We start from the raw sequence: 19,466 nt of genomic DNA on the forward strand, positions 1-19,466 counted from the left end.
GGGGCAGGGGATACCAATGTGAGGAAAAGGTCAGAGAGATGGGTATAGGTAAATGCAACCAATCCTTTAAAGGTGAAAGGTGAAAGATTTTCTACATTTAATAAAAACATTTTCTCATTTGAGGCTCTGGAAGTCTGGAGTCACATTTTTTTTTTTTTGTAAATCCCTTCCCCCTAAAATGTCTTAAAACACATGGCTTAACAGTGGCTGCACAGAAAATATACACCCTCAAAGTCTGACTTTCATTTAAATACAAATATACAAAATGTAAACTGAGACAATAGAGAAATTTACAAAACTTTTCTTTAAAAATAATAAAGACAAAATTCAGTTCTAGTTAGGACGCTATTAAAATACGTGCAAGTTGTATCTCACTGGGTTTCTATTGCAATGTTCAGCGAGGGCAAATCCAATCCACCCCGGCGTGGGGCCGCCTTGGAAAACAGACCTGAGTGGAAATTTCTTTGTGAAACCTCAAGGCTCGTAGAGGGGCCGGCGGTCTCCTTCCCCAGCTCCCAGGGGTGCTGCTGGCCACCCAGCCAGAGCAGAGGCCCCTGTGGCCCCAAGTCCTGCTTCCCAATAGAAGTCTGGGCTGCTTTCACTGGATGTCACGGCCAGAGCTGCAACTAGCTGCTTCCAGTGGAGTTTGAGCTGACGTGGTTTGAATTTATGTGGTGGTTGTGACTCGTCTTGGAATTGTTCTGATGCTGAGGTACGGGGAGAGGACGAGGGAGAGGGAGAAAGAGAACACAATGAAGTCAAACCCTGGGCGGATACACCGGACGTGGGCAGTGGGGCAGGGGCGGCTCCAACACACTTCCCGGCTTTCTACCGCGTCTGCACTTGCCCTGCAGACCTGGGTGGGGCCGAGTTTTATCTCGTGTCCGGGAAGACCCATGGAGTCAGAGAACCCCAATCGTGGTTGAAGAAGAGGGCCCCTCTTGTAACATCTATATAGACTACAGCCTGCAGGCCTGTCTGGGTTTGAACCCTAAAACTGCCCCTCCCAAGCTGAGCGACCCTGCGCTCTTGGTTTCCTGGCCTGTAATGTGTAGTGACAGCAGCTTGCTGGGAGACAAAATGAGGCTGTGCGGACAGAGGGCCTGGACTGGGACGTGGCCCTCTCCTGACTGGCTGCTCATTATTGCCCTGGTGTCCCTGCAGGCACTGGGCCCTCAGACTGCAGGAGGAGAGGGAGAGGGGCTGGGAGCATTTACTTCATGGGTGCAGGAGCCAGGTCCTGTGCAGGGCACCAGCCTCCACCTCGAAGGCTCCTTCAGGTCCCAGGGTGGTGGTGCTTCTAGCCCAAGTTTTCATGGGTGCAAACAGGACAGAGAGGTTGGATAAGCTGCCACCCAACCAAGAGTCCTGGGGCTGGATGCGAGCCTGGGTCCATGAGACTCCACAGCAAGTGTCCATCCCAGGGGGAGGGACACACAGGCAAGGGGAATATTCCACTCTGGAAGTTCAGTTTCACTTGATGGGAGCGTTTGAAAGTACTGAGAATGAATCCAGGGTCCACAATGAATTTCAGATTTTCCCCCCAACTTTATTTTAAGATGAGGTGGGTGGAGGATCTTGCTAAAGTCGCCCAAGCTGGCCTCAAACTTGCAATCCTCCTGTCTCAGGATTACAGGTGTGCACCACAACACCCAGAAAAGGTTATATTTTTTATATCATATAAACACGAGTACATTATAGACTAGGGTGTGAAACTTGCACACAAGTTTTACATTAAAAACACAAACTCAGGGACCTCAGCCCGCACGTTCTCTTTATAAGCCTAGTGCTCACTTCTGGTGCTGATCCTCTCTATGGGCTCACCAGGTGTGTGACCTTGGGTAAGATTGTTAACCTTCTCAACCTCAGTTTTCTTACCTGTGAAATGGGGGAAATGTGAGTAGCTCATTCGCCAGGATGCCCAGGGCAGCAGTGTACCCCACACCCTTACATACAGCCTGGCACGCAGGAGGCACCTAAGACTCACTGGTGGAGTGAATGAGTTGATTACTCAAGCCCAGCGTTTGGTGGATAATAAACTGGAGAAGCCTTGGGAAACCTCCCAGCCCTGAGCCTGGTCTGCAGGGCAGCTCCATAAACATCGACCTTCCTCCTACCAAAGGACGAGGAGCTAAGATTCCTGCCAGGAGGCTTCCTGGGAAAAGGGGGCCTGCTCCTGGCGGGGAGGAAGTGAGGAGAGAGTGTGAGGGGCTCCCAGCCTCCAGAACGGGGGCCCAGCTTCCTGAAGGGCAGGCCAAGAGGGGATGCTACTGTGGCACCTTGTACTTGTGGGATCAGCTCCCAGGCCCACCGCACCCTTCCCAGGGCATGTCTTTCACTTGGTCCCCACAAACCCTTCTTCTCGGGGTAGGGCTTGGGAGAATGACTTTTCCTAAGGGGCAGGCTCCTCTGGGTGCCAGCCAGAAGGTGCCCCACGAGGGTCCACAGGGATCGCTCCCCATTGTTTCTTCCTGTTCCTTACCAAGTTCAATCTTCATCCACATAACCCAAATCTTTTTAAGGGCCTTAGAGGACAATGGTTCTCCACCAGGGACGATTCCGTCCTCCAAGGGACTCTTGGTAATGTCTGGAGATGGTTTTGGCCATCACAACTAGGGGAAGGAGGTGCCATTGGGCCAGCTGGGCAGAGACCAGAGATGCTACACCACCCCCTTCCACACAGTGCAACCTTCCATGATGCAGAGCCACTTCCAAATGACAACAAGGGCTCAGGGTAGGGGATATTGGGCTTTGGACCAGCCGATTGTCCCTCTCAGGCTGCTCTGCCCCAGGCCCTGGCTCACACTGGCAGGACGCATTCTGTAGCTCTGCTCTTGCTGCTGCACTCAGACATGGGCCAGGGGCCTGGTGCTATGGCGAGACCCACGCAGGCCTCTCACCTGACGCCGGAAGAGCCTCTGGAGCAGCCCTTTCTTCGGTGGTTCAGGAGGCTGACTTCTGTTCAGGTCCGATGAGAGGCTGCCGTCAGGTCCAAACACATTCAGCTCTTTAAAGCATTCTGTCTCTATCATCTGCAGAGGCCAGGCAGCAACACTGCGTCACCCGGGGTCAGGTGCCTGGTGGGGCCGCCTCTGAGCCTTGTCCTTCCCTCACTGCCTGTTCGTCTTGTTTCTTGGCCCAGCCTGGCCCGGACTTCTCTGGGGGTGGGGACTGAAACCACTGGAGGGTGCACTCATCTACCTCTAAGAAACCACAGCCTCTAATCGGTTCCCACGCCCCTAACTCCATCCTGCTTATGCCTTAGGCAGCGGCCCTCTTTCTGACTTTCTTCCTAGCCAGAACTAACAGGAGGTCGCTGCTCTCCTCCTCGGCCCCTCTCAGCTGTTGGCACCTTCTGACCGCCCCATACCACACCCTGGCCCAGACCCCAAGGCCTCTCTGCCCAGCGGCCCCACCTGTGTCAGCTGAGTCGTGGACCACCCTCCCTCTCAGAGCGAAGCCAGGGCCTCTCCCGCCTACCTCGTTCTGCCATGGGATGGGCACAGAGCCTGTGGAGAACTTGGAGTAGAAGTCGTCGTCCGTGTGGTCTAGGTTGACGCCCTTCACCGTGGAGAACTGCTCAATGTCCAGCACGTCCTTGCAGTACACAGCCCGAGGCTGAGGGAGCAGATGGCCAGGTCACCGGTGGGCTCCAGGAGTCCCCAGGACAGGGCTTAGGATTCAGATGGGGAGCAGAGGGGGCACCTTCCCCTGGCCCCTCCATTCCCTGAACCCAGACCTGAGCAGCCCTGTCAGATCCACTGAGGGGATCCCTGCTCCTGTGGAATGAGAGTGGGGGGGGGGCTCCCAACTGCCCCGCCCGGGGCTCCCTCATGCCATCGCTCTCACACACCCCACAGGTCACCTGGTGGTCCTTTTCCAGATGGGGCCCTGGGCGGAGAGATCACTTCTGTCTCTACACTCTTGGGCCTCAGCCCCTGGAACCCCACACTCCTGTCAGATATTCCTGGTTATCCGGAAGCATTAGAATGTGGGAACATCTGCATTGCCATCTTAGTGGATGACGGGTTGCCCCGGACACTGTTTGAGGTCTCAAGTTGATTCCTCCATAGAGTACAAATGGTAGGGACCCAGAGCCAAGGTAACTGCTTCCCGGGGTTTCGTGCGGGTGCCTGATGCAGCTCTGGCAGGAATATCCTCTGGTCCATTCTCACTCTAGGGGGCTGTTATTGGTCTTGCAGACAGACAGACCTCAGCTGGAGTCCCAACCATGAGCTTAGGACTCTGAGAAAACTGCTCACACCTTCGAGGACTCAGTAGCCTTGCGTTTGGGGATAACAGAAGCTCTCGGGGCTGAGTGTCTGCTACCACTGCTTGGCCTGCACATGATGTTGTGATTATGGTGGTGCAGCTTTACCTCGGCAGCTCATCAGCCTTGAGCTGGGGGACTGTGCTAGGTCTGAGTTCACAGGAAGTCCAACCTAGGGGAGACGCTTCCTAGGGGCTCTGGGCACCTGGGGCATGGAGATGACTCCAGGTTGGGTGCAAAGGGCACCCGAGACCCAGCAGCATCTGCTTCTGGAGGTCAGAGGCCACCTCTTGTTCAGTGTCCTCCTGCCCTGGCCCGGGGCCCAACACAGACATCAGCTAATTTGTAGGCTGTAAATCCAGCACATAGCTCATGTGGGCTGAGTCACCCAGGAGGGCTAAGGGCCCTCCAGTCCTGTCAGGGCACAAGCAGGAGGCTTGAGGTCACGAAGACCCCAGCAGAGCAAACCACAGCTCAAGTGTCCACAGGCACTCGAAAGGGTGGGAGAGGACATCCAGTCACACAGCGGTGATGCACCTTCTCCATTCCCGAAGACCCAGTCTGCACATTGCTGTGGGATACGACATTGTCTGCAGGGCCCAGAGCAAAATATAAACACAGGGTCCCCTGCTCAGAAATGATTGGAATTTCAAGGTGGCAACAGTGGGGAACGGAGCCAGGTAGGGACCAGGGTGTTGGAATGGCCAAGCCCATGAAGCTGGCCCTGGGAGGCACGCAGATGGAGTTGCTTTTTTTTTTTTTTTTAAGGGAGTTAAAAAAAAAAATCTGTACTGGCACAGAAATCTATCTAACATGCCAAAACCTATCCTCTTGTGGCTATTCTTTCCTTGGAGATGCTTCCTTTTGGAATACATTCACTTTGGTTTTGAAGAGTCAAGTGAAGCGAAACAGATGAAGTCGATTATAGCACCTGTGGGTTATAAAGGTGCCCACAGCCTGAAAGGGGTGGGCAAAGCACCGTGCAAGGTGGGCTGGGGGGGACAGGGGCAGGGGAGCAGGTGGTAGGGGGCAGGTGGAGCTGAGGGGCAAAGTCCCCGGCTCATAGGGACCTCTGGGGCCTGCAAGTTCTACTCACACCCTCTGCTAGCACATCTGAGGGTCTCGCTGCCCAGACAGGGGCCACAGGTGATAGCTCCAAAGTGGGGAGGGAGGGAGCTGAGAGCTTTGTAACCTACTAGACTGGTTACACCCAGGTGACCAGACACAGGGCTTTCAGTGCTAAAGGCAGGACTATCCCAGGCAAATCTGCATAGCTGGCTGCCTGATCACCACAGACTTGTCTTCTGCGAGCCAACTCTATTGCCTAGAAGGCTCTTCTCCCAGCACTGCCTGGCCAGCTCTATGCAGAAGCCTCTGATACTCTATTTTTGTCTCCTGGGCCTCCTTTTTTCTCATTTTTATTTCAGGGGGGCTTGCTGAAACGTCTCTCCTCCTCTTCAGACTGAGAGTTCCTCGATGGAAACAACCCAGTGTTGTTTACCACGGGTCCCCTGCAGCCTGGCCCCGGGCCTGGAGGATGTCGGGAGGTTGACAAATGTTTCTTGTGTCATGACTAATCTCATCCTATCACCACAGCAACAGATAGCCCAGAGGCCAGGGCATGGTTCTGAACCTTGGCCACAACTCTAGCCTGGGTCCCCACCTCATCCGTAATGCAGGACATGAACCACTAACACAGCTGCCATGTCCTTGCAGTCACTTAGGTGGGTTCCAGGGGTACCAAGCAGTGGCCATTCCATAGCCCTTGATGTTAAAAACAACAAACAACAAACTCCTAACTGAGCCCTTTCCTATGCCCAGGCTTGGTACCCAAGTTCAGTATCTTTCACATTCTCCAGGTGATCTAAATGGGCAACTGGGGTTTAGAGCAAATGCCGAAGTTGGTATGCTCTCTCTACTACCTGCTGAAATTTCACTTAGGGTAAGCTTATAGCATGCAGTGACTTTCATTTTTTATTTTCTCAATGGCCCCTTATTCCCCTGAAAGCATTCCCTGGTCACCCCCATAATATAGATACCATTGCTGGACTGGTAGGGCCAGTGGCGTTACTGTTATACGTTCAGCACCCAGAAGGGCCTGGCTTTCCAGACCTACTGTTGCCCTCCTTCCTGCCAAGGAGACCAGGGAGACCTTACCTAGAGGAGACCTAAGGACTGCCCCCCACCTTCCTCCACACAGTGCTATGTTGGTGAATGGTTAACCACTGGTTCTGGGGGCGGGGTAGGAAAGCTCCGATTTGTTTATTTGCCAGCTGCTGTGGTACACATATTCCCACCGAGCTAAGGCAACCCAGCAACCTGGAGTTCCTGACCACAGAACTGGGAAGAGATGGGCAAAGCAGTCCCCCTGCACAGCCGTGTTCCCAAGGCCTCCGCAGTCCCTGGCTTAGTTTCTAAGCCACCCCCAGATGTCAGTTTCTCAGTCCATGGGTGATTTTAAGGAGGAGAGCCTAAAGCAGGCCTTTTTGGCTTTCCAATCCCTTGACTGGACACCACACAGGCCCTAGAATGGCAGTCTGATGGGCTGGGCTCCCTCAGCCTTTGATCAAGCTGAGTTGGGCTTTACGGAGCACACATGGGGGCTCTTCAAGGACAAGCCTAACTTAACTGCCTGTAATTTGAGCTGGCTATGCCTGGCCCAGAACTTGATGTCAACAGTAGGTGCGCAATGCATGTTAAACTGAACCCAATATGGCGGTCCTTTTCAAATACTCTCCACTCAGTTTTTGTTTCACCATTAAATGCCCCTGACAGATGGAGGAGTGGGTGTCACTGGCCTCTTTGAATAGGTGAGGACTCTGAAGTTTGGAAGGGACCTGTCCAGCGCCCCGAGTCTCTGCACAACCAGTGTGGCGTTCCCTGGCTCACAGCCATCTGTGCCTCCTGGCACAGAGCTCATTCGCAGCATTGGCAAGGGTCACTAGAGGGAAGAGGTAGTGGGCACTCTGGTCCCCGTGAGGATGGTAGCACACCCCACGCTCTGTCTAGCCATCCCCAGGCACTGGAAGCACAGCCCTGGGCACTGCCCTGCTGGAGAGTGGTGGTCTTAAGAGGTGCCAGGGATAGTGGGGAAGCTACTCACATCAGGAACAAAGGGAGGGTCCAACATTCCGGCCTCCAAGCGCTTGAAGTTCATGTTCCTGAAGAAGGGGTGTCTCTTGACCTCTGCTGCGCCCTCCTCCTGGCAGCCCAGCCTCTGCTTTGCATCTTTGGTGAGCAGCTGTGACAAGAAAGCCTTGTGAGCATAGCACTGGGCCCTTGCTCCTGTCTGGAGCCCAGATGGCAGAGGCACATTGGGACATCCGTGGTCACTGTCCTACCCACCATGTCCTGAGCCCTCCTGGCTTCCCTGCTCCAGCCTCCTCCAGCCTCCATGAAGGCTGGGTCTGGAGAGGAACCAAAGGTGGCAGCAGGACAAGCACCAGCTCTTGTCCTTGCAAAGACCAAGGTTGCCACGGAGTCACTGACAATGTCAATCTGGTGCCCACACCGTGGCTTCTCTTCTCTCGTATAAGGAATTGGAGCTCTGATCTCCCTGTTCCAAGAAGCCCAAGAGAAGCAGGGCTCCCTGCGTGGAGCCTGGCCCTGCTGCGACAGCCCCTGAAGCCTGTGCTGGCTGTCCAGACAGAGGCAGAAACGAGGGCGAGGAGTGGGCGGGGACACAGGAATGTCAGCCAGGACCCAGGGCTTCTGCTTTTCCAAGAGACGCCAGAAGATAGTTTTTATGTGACATTTCACGTTTACATTTTGGCAATTCACCTATCGCTCACCTCTTTCTCAAACACCCCATAAAGGCTGAACATGGTACCTACGTGCAGTGCCAGTTTGCCACTGTGGTATCAGGCATATATCAGAGGGAGAGGAGGTGTGAGCTGGGTGGGTGGGCAGGCACAGAGGGCTTCTGGGAAGGGGAAGACCTCAGAGGGCTAGAAGGACAGGTGAGAGCTGGATGCTGGAGGTCCAGAGAGAGTGTGGAACTTATTCACTCTGGGCACACAACAGGGGCCTAGACCCATGGTCAGGGTAGAAAGACGTGTGACCTTCTGCACCTCAGGGGTGAGGGCTGCCTGAGACTGCTTCTTTGCTATTTGTACAGCACCCTTTATAGGCTTGTAGGATAGGAGCTGCCAGAGTCAGGAAAGTCCCATGGGCCCAGGGCTTCCATGGTTTCTCTACAAGACCAGCCCTATAGTATCCGGACCTGCGCCTGCTGGAGGGGACCCAGGAAGAACTGGCTGCCAGACCTAAGAGGCTACAGTTAAGGGTGAGGAGGAGGCCCAAGACTAGAGGACCAAGACAGCAAGATCATTTGTAAAAGAAGATGGTGATTCTTCCACGGGAGCAAGAAGGGGCCACTGGTTTGACACTGCAGGCACAGGCCGTATTTATAGGACCCCCAGGCTTGACCACTGCCTTTCCATCAGTGGCCACGAGGGGGCAGCAGAAGGACAGCAGCCTCCCAAGTTGCCAGCCCAAAGCCAGGCGCTAGATCAGATTTTCAGGAGTGTGAGGGTGGAGGTAGGAGTCCTCTCTGTCTCCTGCCCAGGTCCCCTCCAGCAGACACAGCTCTGGATACTACAGGGCTGATCTTACAGGGAAACAATGGAGGCCCTGGGCCCACAGGGCTTTGCTGGACTCTGGCAGCTCCCACCCTACAAGCCTAACACTGAGCACGCCCCGTTTCAAGACCTGCTTCCCAGAACTCCCGATGCTGAGCTGGGACAGTCACAACCAAGTGTTGCCAGCAGCTTCACTTCCCTTTCCTTCTGTCCCCCAACCCTGACTTTGACTGCAACAGTGATGTGGGTCTCTTTGAGGCCTCACAGCCTGCTGGCCCACAGGCTGCAAAGTGCATGGCTGCACATTACACCGCTCCTCCCTTCTTATCTGCCACACACTCAGTGACAGATCTTCGGCTCCAAGTCCTCCTTCCCACAGCTCTGTGATGTGAGAGGTGCACAGAGGATGGGTGGCTGCAGGAGGGGACCCACAGGGCTGGGGGAGCTGAACCCCACAGTTCTGGGCTGCTAGCAGTGGGTCAGCATTTCTGAAAGCAGCACAGTCGCTTTCATCAGCCCCCAGCTGCTCCTCACCCCAGGCTGAGCCGATTTTGAGCACTGAACTTGCCCCAGGGCCACTGTGGACTCAGAAAGGTGGGAAGCAGAGTGTCCCTCTGGGATTCGGCCCGCCCTTCTGCTGTTCCGGGTGCGGTGTGGCTCCAGGAGGGGAGTCCGTGGGCTTGTAGGTGAGCAGGGCCGGACACTCGGGCCCTTCTTGTCCTCACGGGGCTGGCATCAGAGGGCAGATGCCTGCGGTCGGGACTTGGGAGCCTGAGAGCCAGGCAGGAGCAGGAAGCGGCCATCTCCCCACAAAGCCAAAGGAAGGGCGGAGGGCCAGCCCTGGAGTGGGTAAGACCCACCTGGACAAGGGAGGGGCGGCAGTCCAGGCACACCCCACTTCTGATGGCTCTGTCACTCCCTCCTCCCTGTGGCTGCCAGCCCACAAGCCTAGCCCTGCCCACCCAGCCTGTCTGAACAGTAGTCCTACATGTGTCCTACCCACAGATGGGGCAGATGTCATTATCCACAGATGCCATCCCACGGAAGCTTAGCTGGTATGACCAGCACTCTGCTCAGTGGGTGAAAAGCTTTGCTCAAAGACTGTGAAAACACCACCGTCCCTCCTGCGCCCTTAGTCTCAAGCCAGAACCTTGAGGTCCAGAGCTAGAGAGAAGGAGGCCCAAGGTCAACGGCCCTCGAGGTCCCGTTGAACTTCACGCACTAGCTCGCACCAGCAACTCTGGCTTGCTGGGCTGCACCACACCCAGTCCTGACCCTGCACCTTCAGTCTGCTTCGCGTTGTGAGGATGGGCTGGGGCTGGCAGCCTGAGGGCAGCGTCCGGCTCAGCAGGAACTCACCATCCTGCAGATGGACTTGGCCTCCTCAGAGAACTTGTGGGTGTATAGCTCCTCGGTCTCCAGAACCCGGCGGTCCACCTCCTCCCGCTTCACCTTCTCCTTGCGGCCGCGGAACGGTGACTGGCCCTCGATCATCTCGTAGATGAGGCAGCCCAGGCCCCAGTAGTCCGGGCTCAGGCCGTATCGCTGGTTGTTCAGGACCTCTGGAGCTGGAGATGAGGACAGTGGCGAGGCGGGTGAGGACCAGCTGGCTGCAAGGCACAGCCTGAGCGCGTGGGTAAGCCCTGCCCGCTCCTCACCCAGCTGTGCGTTTGGTGTCCTATACCCAAGTGACACGCTTTCAGGGCCGGTGCCTGTGCGCACCAACCGCCCCCATCAGCTGCTGTAGGTGCCACCTCCTCCAGGTGCTTGCTCTGTATGCACCAACAGGCTCTGACGGCGCCTCAGCACTTTGACCACAGCAGATGGACATGTCCTGCCTCCCCGATGGCTCCCTTCTTGCTGCCCTGCCCCAGTGACAGGAATGACACCTGGCACACAGCAGGTGCTGTACAGATGCTGTTCGCAGCAAATAAGGGTGTGACCACTCGAAATAAAGATTTTAAACGTATCTGGGATTCAGAAATCTCTCACTCTGTCTTCCCTACTGCTCTGATGAGATGAACTGCAGATTCACCACAGAAGTAAGACAGCTCCGAGTCGTCAGCAGCCAGAGGCAGCTGCATCCACACATGCACTGCTGTGCACACAACACCAGCCGTGCTGACAATGGCTGTCACTGTGTGCAGGAGAAGGCACGTGCAGACTGTACCTAGTGTCCTCCCACCCACTCCTCACCTACGTGTGCCTGCCTGTACCTACCAGCAGTGACACGGTGAGTACATTCACACGCGCACAGACCCCAAAGGCTGCCGTGTCAGTCTGGGAAGGCCGCTCCATTCCAGCACTAGAGACAAACTACACATCTGCTGGGGAAGGCAAGAAGGTGCCTGGCCCTCTGTGTCCCCGGTCACGTCGGGCACGTGTGTAAGGTGTGCAGGAGGAAGCCCAGGGGATGTCCCCTACTGGAAGGGGATTCTCGGGTCCCCAGAACAGGCTGAGGGGGAATCACGCTTGGTGAGCGAGCAGGTCCTCTCAGTGTGGAGCCCTTCCTAACGAGCTCCTCCTCTCAGAGTCCCCCAGAAGAGCTGTCTACCTGCCACACGTGGGGTCACCCAGACTGCTACTTCATCAAGGCCTCACCCAGGAGAGCTCCATGCCAGGCTCTGGTGGTCCCCAACCTCCCTGGCTTTGAGACCCTGCAGGAGTCAGTCAGGGCTCTGCAGGGCTCGGTGTAGTTAGGTCAGGTCCTGGGTCCAGTCGCTACCCCCCAGGCCAAGGCGTCCCACCAAGCAGCCCCAAGGGTGACCACACCTCCACTTCTAAGCAGCGGTGCACAGAGACTGAGGAGCTCCAAGGTGGACGTAGGGGAGCTGAAAGAGCTACACTCACCCATGTAGCCCACGGTGCCCACCCGGCCTCGGATTAGGTCTCCCTCAGGAATCTTCACGGCCAGCCCCAGGTCTGAGATCCTGATGTGGCCTGTGGAGTGACAGAGGTGTTAGCAGGCCCGGGACAGCTGTGTACACACCTGGCCTGCACTGACCATGGCCACAGGCCAACGAGGACGTGAGCCCTCAGTGTTCCCACCAGCCTCATGAAGACGGATCCTTCTCTGCCTCCTCAGGGCAACCACAAGACGCGGGGAGGGCCCAGGTGTAATGTGATGTGGGTAATTCCTTTTAGGAATAAAATAAAGATGCAGAAAGGGGCCGGGATTGTGCTGGACACTGGCCAACCCTGCCCATAAAATGCTCTCATGGGCTTCCTGGAAGACTGAGGTCGAAGAGTAGAACATCCTGGCCTGACTCTGGGATTGCTTCACGGGATAACTGTGAGATTCTCCTGACATTTTGCAATAATTGGCTAAAGGGAAAAAATTATAAGGCAATTTGGAAAGCAACTTCCTGCCCTGCTGTGTTGGTCATTATAGGTGGTTTGGTTTTGTTCCCTGGAGAAACTAGAAGGGCAAATGCTGGGCCTGGCATCGTGGGGCACAGACACAGAACCGTCAGGGTGCAGAATCCCGCTGTGGCCCCAAGGCCAGGGAGCAGCACACCGAGCAGCCTCTCTTCCTTCAGCCGGGTCGTGGCTCCTTGCGCCCCCAGAGGAAGGAGCGTGTCCCCTTCCATTGATGTGGGCTCTGGGCCCCCTTCGGGCTCACTCCAGAGGCCCCTGCCAGGCCGGACTTTTTGGGTTCCCCTGAACACCGCAGAGCCTGCTGGTCAGTAAGAGCTTGTGGGGTCGGCAGCCAGCGTGGGACCTCAGCATAGCTGCTGCTCTGAGACTGCAGTGTGGCGCTAGCCCTATGGGATGAGGGGGGCAGGCCCTGGGCTCCCCTCTTCCTCATGTGCAGCATCCCACACAGAACTTTCACCCCTTTCCTCTGCTAGGTGCTGAGGGGTCCGGGACACGCAGGAGACCCAGTTTCTGCTCCGGCTCCCCACTGATACCTCTGGGTGACCTTGGCAGGCTGGCTCCCGAGCCTGTCTCAGTCTGGTTATCTGTAAAATGGGCTCTGGACGCCACCCTGCCACCTTTCTGGAGACAATCCAGTGAGGCAGAAGACACGAAAACCATTTTCAGGTGTGAGGCTAAATCATGACGGGCTCACTCTGACTACCACATGCTCCCACGCAGGAGAAAACGACAAAGGCACACACAAATAGTGATGCTGACACACAGCTGGCCAGTGCCTGGGAAATGCGAGCCCCTCACCCAGTGCCGTCTCTTCCTCCTGGCTCAGCCACACTGCTTCACCACACAGGAGCTTTATTCACACCGCTGCTCCCCGGGGCAGTGGATGGGGGCTCTGCTTCAGGTGGCTCCCGACAATCACCTCCACCACCCATTAGAAAAGGCCCTGAGCCACTCCCTCACTTACCATAATCGTCCAGCAGGATATTTTCGGGTTTCAGGTCTCTGGAAGGGAAAGACAACAGGCATCTGAGCGTGGTGGTTCTGTGCAGCAAGGACACAAGAGCATCTGAGTTGACCGCCTTGAGCCCGGGGGCCTGCGTCCCATGGGAGTCTCCTTTCCACTCAGGGCCCGGGCCATCTGGTCCCTCTGGGTCAGGACCATCTTGAGCTTATTTCTTTCCTTCCAGTAATTTAAAACAAATGCTGCCATCTGCCATGGACATCTCTCCGACATGGGAATGTGATCAGGAAGGTTAGGAAAGGCCTGCCCTGGCCCCTGTCCAGACACAGACGGCTCCAGGGCTGAGGAGCCTGGCTGGTGTGGTGACAGAGCCCCTGGAGAGCTGGGAAGACCCCAAAGTCTCAGGACGCCCTGAAGCAGAGTAGGTCCTGGGAACAAAGGTACCAGGCGACACCAGAGGGTAGAGAGTGGGCCCAGGAAATAGACCACTGTGGGACAGGCTCCCAGCAGGCTGGCTTGTCCCCCGGATCCGTCCCAGCCTTGGGGAAGCAAGCGAGGGCACAGCTGCAAGTGTGGCTGCTTCATCCCATTCCTGGACCATCTTCTCTTTGATAACAGGGTCTTTCCTATGATAAAAGGGGCATCTGCCTTCCCAGGATGGCGGGCAGGCAGCAGAAGGGCCTGGCTTCCCTGGTAAAAGGTCTCTGTGGGTAAAGGAATGGCCCAGAGTGGGGTGTGTGCACCTCAGTTACTCTGCAGGGCAAACGGACCCGGGGTCCAGCTCTCAACCAACTGGCCTTATGTAAGGGACGACGGCTGTCCTCAGGGGAGGGCTTAATGCACGCAAATCTCCAGGGCAGCCTCATAGCCTGATGCTTCAAGTGGGTGTATACTGGTTTGTCATAAAATACTTTCATTACTGTTGTTGACATCACCTTTTGCTGTGTTGAGGGGAAGGCAAGAGAGGGGAGGGTACATATGATCAAAGCGAGATACATGTATGGAAATGTCAGTGAAACCTGTATAATTAATATGCATTAATTCTACTCAAAAATTTCCAAATAAGGGCAAAAGCTATCATCTCATAACCAGCTCACTGGTTGGAACTCGGGCTCAGTATGGGGCCCAGGCCAGAACATAACCCACAGGGAGGCCACAACAAGTAGTCAGGGCTGGGGAGGATGCTGGTTTCCTGCCTTCCCAGAGGAAAGGAAAGATTTTTTTTTTCTTTCTTTCAAGTAAAGAACGACCAAGGAGGATTCTGTTTTTCAACTCTTAGGGAAAATGTTCTGACTTGCTTTTCACTTGAATGAAAACAAAACAAAAACACAGGCGGGGAGATAGTATGGGGGAGGACATGTCATGAAGAGCATTCTTTCTAGTTTATAAAATCTTCTTGGGTTCCCAAGAGAGTCTCCACCCTGAGCTCCATGCAAAGGTCTTCCAGCCATGCTGTGCGAGTGCCCAGCACCGGAGTGGGAGCCCCCCTACAAGGCTTAGATGGATGATGGAAGAATTCAATTTGTGACAGCAATTAGATTATACTGGATCCCTTGAAATCTTCGAGGCAACTGTTCAATTTCAAAATATCAATATTTGTCTCCATTTAAACCTATGACAGATGATTTCAATGTCTACTTAAAATGGGGTTGGCACAAAGATTTTCAGAATCCTTTGCGAAGGGCTGTAGTGACCACATGAAGGCCTCGGCTCACTGAGAAGGATCTGGACACACAGCCTCAGAGGCCAGCCATGTGGCACTGAGGTTGAGGAGAAGATGGGTGAAGCCGGAGCAGGCTGAAGATGGCTGAAGATGGGCAGGACACAGGCCACTCTGCAGCCTGCCTGTGGATAGTGACCCTCCCCAGGGCTCCCTGGGTCGATTCCAGATGGGGCCCACTGGAGGCCACTGACCTCCAGAGTGGGTTGGCCAGGACAGGAGAGAGGTCCATTCTCAGACAGGAGGAAAAGTCAGTCCGAGGAACCTCATTTCACATGCTTGGCTTCCCTAGGTGCTGGAGGCCAGAGGGTGGCCTTGCTCACTTGCTCAGGGCCTCCACGGTGGAGGGGTCCGACTGACCCTATCCCCACATCTCTTGCACCTGTCCCCAGGGTGGGGAGAGCAGCCCACTAGAGGGCTGCAGGTGTCCACCCCACGCATCCACGCTCCAGAGCTGGCTCACCTGTAGACAGTGTTCTCTCGGTGCAGGTCCTCCAAGCCACAGAGGATCTCGGCAGCATAAAACAAGGCTCGCTCCTCCTCAAAGCCTGGGTTCCCCATGTTGTAGATGTGGAACTTCAGGTCGCCCCCATTCATGATGGTGAGGACGAGGCACAGTGCATCCTTGGTCTCGTAGGCGTAGGCCAGGTTGACCTGGGGGCACAAGAGCGGGTCATGATGACTGCGGCCCACTTCTGCTTCCCTTCTCAGGATCCTTGAAGCTGAGGGCTGGGTGGCGGAAGGAGGAACATGGCATCCCTACACAACCACGCTGCATCTAGACAGCCTCTTGGTGTCATTGCCTGTTACCTCTCTGGGCTGATAAAGGACTCATGCCCACCTCTTCCCAACAAGTGGTTTAAAGTGAACAGCAAGGTGCGAGGAACAGGCGGTACCTTGACTTTCTTACAGTCCTGCTAGAACAGTGTCTGTGCCTCCACACTGATGAAAGCCATGCATTCATCAGCTGGTTACACCTGGATGATGTCTGGTTGGCTGTCTCTGGGCCATGGGGACTCTATGACAGGGTGACAGGGCTGGGAGTGGCCAGTGGGGTTTCAGGGGGTACAACATGGTCTGTCTAAAGCTTTCTCTTTCATGTAGGATGTGTCTCGTCCACCTGTCAACAGGGCCACCAACAGAGGTGGATCTGGTCCCAGGTGCTGTGTACTGAGGCCCTGGGAGAGCAGGAGAGGTAGACAGTGCTGGGCTTGAAGCAAACTAGACCTTCTCTTTTCTACTTAGTGAGCCTGCCCAAATGAAATCTAGCCATCATGGACCAGGCTGGGCCGTAACACTTGAGTGTAAACATCATGGACAGTAATAGTTACCTAGGAGGAAAGGAGACAAAGTGGATGTTGAGGGTGAGTAAGCACTTGGGAGCTGGGCCAGGAACAGCACCACCTGCTGTAGCTGCCCCTGTTCCTCCCACATCTGCCCAGGTGACCCTGAAAAAAGGCTCCTGGCTTGCATGAGTGCTATGGTTTACACAAAGGTCCATGTATGAAAGGCTGGGACTCCAAGATGGTGCTGTTGGGAGACAGTGGGGCCTTCAGGAACAGGGTCTACTAGGAGACCTGTGGTCAGTGGGACATACCCTTGGGGGGGCTGGGTGGCCCAATTGTTTCCTATCTCTCTCTCCTGCTTCCTGCATCATGACATAAGTACTTTTGCTTTGCCACATGCTCCTACTAGGTTGTACCACCCTTAGAGAAACCCAGAGCCATGGGGCCAACTGATCTTGGAGTAGGACCTCCCACACATTTCTCTTTAGAAGCTAAGTGCCTCACATATTTTGTTATAATGCTGGAGAGCTGACTAATACAAAGCACACTGAAGGGACTCCCTGCTGGGACCATGCACAGTGCAAGTTCAGGGATATCCAACCACCAAAGTCAATGGAGATGTAGTGCTGCAGGTGTGCCAGGCTCGTGACCCTTTTTCTTGAGTTGGGATCCACCAGTACTGCCCTTTAGAGATAAGGGCTCCACGGCCAGCATGGAGGTAATAACCAGGTTCAAAGAGACTTAGGCAAAAATTGACTGTTGCTTGCCTTGCACACTTCCTCCTGTCATGTAGCACTGCACCACCAACCCCTTCTTCCTGTAGAAGGCTGGCAGTTGGGTACAGCCTCAGACGAGACCTAGAGACCCAAACTTCTTCCCCTTTGAGTATCACTTTATAGAACCACCTTCCCCTGGCGAATGACCAAAGTACTGGGTTGGTGGTGGCACCTCTCTGCCCACATCTCTGCCCACATGCAGGTGGTGGGAGTTTAACTGGGGCAAGCCCGATGGACAGCCATTTGAGAGCAGCGATCAAATGAAAGATGCACAAATCTGTGCTGCAGCAATTCCTCTAAGAATATATACTATGGCCACACTTGCGGAAATGTACCAAAGGAGTGTTCAAAGATGGACAGCGCAGCATTGTTTGTAGTGGTTTGAAAACGGGAACCATTCCCATCCGTGGGGATCGGTTATGCAGATTACCGTTGCAGAGCAATGATGTACCACTTTCAAAACAGGGTGCAATAGCGAGGTACAGCAGCACAAGCCTATAATCCCAGCACTCTTGAAGGCTCGGGCAGGAGGACTGTGAGTCTGAGCACAGCCCGAGTATGTTAGTGACCCTCTCTCAAAATAAAAAAAGGGCTGAGAATGAACCTCGGTGCAAAGGCTCTAGATTCAAGCTCCAGTACTGAAAATTAAGTTGGGTGTGATTATAGGTCTGGGTGGAGAAAAAGATCTACAGCTTAAGAGAAAAACATTGCAGCATAAGATGTATAGAAAGATCCTGTTGGCTAAAAATAATAAAGCCTATACATGAATAAAACATGTCTGGAAGGATTACTCAAAGAAGGAGGCATTTATTTTTATTGTGTACTCTCTTTGCTGTTTGAATTTTTTTACCTTGTGCATATATTAGCTTTTATAATAACATGTGGCAGAGACATTTCGAGATGACCAAATACCCATGCACTCTTCTACATTTCCTAGCCTCCCCTGCAGCTAGCTTGTTCCCTGAAGTGACAACAGACTGTGGGTGGAAGGGTGGAATGTCAGTCTCTCTGAGGCAATGAAAAGTCCCTTTGGAGATGTCCCAGCATTTTCCCCAGGCTCCAGAGAAGTAGCTGTGAGATGGAGGAGATTGGTCCAATCTGACTGCACTGGCTGTGAATGACAGATAAAACTTTTGCTGCCTGTGGCTATTTGCAGTCTAATGTGTTACTGCAGCGGAGCCTAGCCTAGACTGACTAACATGATACCTCCCCAGGAAACTCCACGATGGTGGTCTCCACTACGATGAGGAGCCTAGATCAGCCAGCCCAGGGGGTCTGTGGAACCAAAGCTTCTTGGTTGGGTTCAGTGGAATTGTCTGCTCACTGAGGAGTTGACAAGGTGGTCTCCACGGGAGCCACCGCCAGCCCTGGTGACAAGACAGCCGTGATAGGCCTCCGGGTGCCTTGTGGTGGAGGGAAGGTCTGGCTGCCTTTCTGCATCTTTCTGGATCCTCTCTCTGACATCGGGGATGGGGACATGCCACACCGGAGGACCCCTCCCTTGTATACAGGGAAGTCACAGTCATCAGAAGGGTCTCACGCTACTCCAAGACACTCACCACAAACTGGCTGTTGACTTTCTCAAGAATCTGCTTCTCGTTGAGCGCCATGGACTCCCCTTTTCTCTTTTTGATCCTCTTCTTCTCCAGGCGCTTGCAGGCATACATTTTGCCTGTGGCCCGAACCTGGCAGGCACAGACCTGAGGTGCGAGACGGTCATCGATGTCACAGGGGCACTGTGATGGTCTACCCAAGCCCCTCTGAGGCCAGGATGCCACAGGCCCACAGGACCTCAGGCCACTGCCGCCCTGGCCCCACCCTTGTGAGCACTTGAAGGTTCAGGATCCACCATTCATACCAATGCCTATCAGAGGCTTCAAGCACTGTCCTCCTCTCGGAGGGACAACTGAATTTTCTCCTGCAAGCTGCTGGCAAGGAGAGGTTAGTTTGTAGTCAATGAAAGGAGACCTCAGAGAATCCTGACTATAATTCGGAGCAATGGCAACAGGGCACTCGGGCTCCAGCTGTAGTTCTGCCCTGTACTTGCTTTGTGACTTTAGCTGGGCCACATCAGTATTCTGAACCTCAGCTTTGCTCATCTCTTAAATGGGAGTAACAAGGTCTGGTCTCACACGAGGTCAGATAAGGTGCAGAGATCTCCATTCCTGTGTGGGAGTACGTGACAGCCACAGCATCCAGACCTGTCGGGGCCAAGGCCATCGAGTTCCTTCAGGCCTTTACCTGTCCTTCCTGGAACATGACCCAGAGATGAGCCATCTCTCCCCAGAGCCCTGCCTGAGGCTGCTTAGAGGCTGACTCCAGTTTACTGCTCCGTGGCTCCTGTCAACATCGTCTTTCCCTCCCACACATATCACAGGTGCTCCAGGGCCTGGGACCCTTCACCCCCTAGGCTTGAGGAAGCCCTGCTTAGGAGATACTTTGGGAGATCTCGGAGGAACAGGAAGGGCAAGCAGAGCCCAGGGACTTTCAGTAGA

At 54.7% G+C, this 19,466-nt stretch overlaps 1 protein-coding gene across 2 annotated transcripts in view; it reads right to left on the reverse strand.

Annotated features, from left to right (window-relative positions):
• Positions 1–76: 76 nt before the first annotated feature.
• Positions 77–19,466, reverse strand: part of Grk5 (G protein-coupled receptor kinase 5) — a 64,058-nt gene continuing 44,668 nt past the window's right edge. The window contains exons 7-15 of one of the 2 annotated variants that reach the window (XM_010634521.3): positions 18,531–18,671; positions 15,373–15,563; positions 13,193–13,230; positions 11,701–11,790; positions 10,210–10,418; positions 7,374–7,511; positions 3,481–3,618; positions 2,901–3,032; positions 79–707 (exon numbers count right to left, since the gene is read on the reverse strand). In XM_010634521.3, coding sequence (XP_010632823.1) covers positions 627–707; positions 2,901–3,032; positions 3,481–3,618; positions 7,374–7,511; positions 10,210–10,418; positions 11,701–11,790; positions 13,193–13,230; positions 15,373–15,563; positions 18,531–18,671 — 1,158 coding nt within the window. In that variant the 3' untranslated portion in view covers positions 79–626. Of the gene's footprint in view, positions 708–2,900; positions 3,033–3,480; positions 3,619–7,373; positions 7,512–10,209; positions 10,419–11,700; positions 11,791–13,192; positions 13,231–15,372; positions 15,564–18,530; positions 18,672–19,466 lie in introns of both variants that reach the window. The other variant, XM_010634522.3, reaches the window with a different exon arrangement.

The sequence above is a fragment of the Fukomys damarensis genome, unplaced genomic scaffold (genome assembly GCF_012274545.1).
Source record: "Fukomys damarensis isolate Sample0158 unplaced genomic scaffold, DMR_v1.0_HiC HiC_scaffold_8, whole genome shotgun sequence".
In the NCBI taxonomy this organism is placed as follows: domain Eukaryota; kingdom Metazoa; phylum Chordata; class Mammalia; order Rodentia; family Bathyergidae; genus Fukomys; species Fukomys damarensis.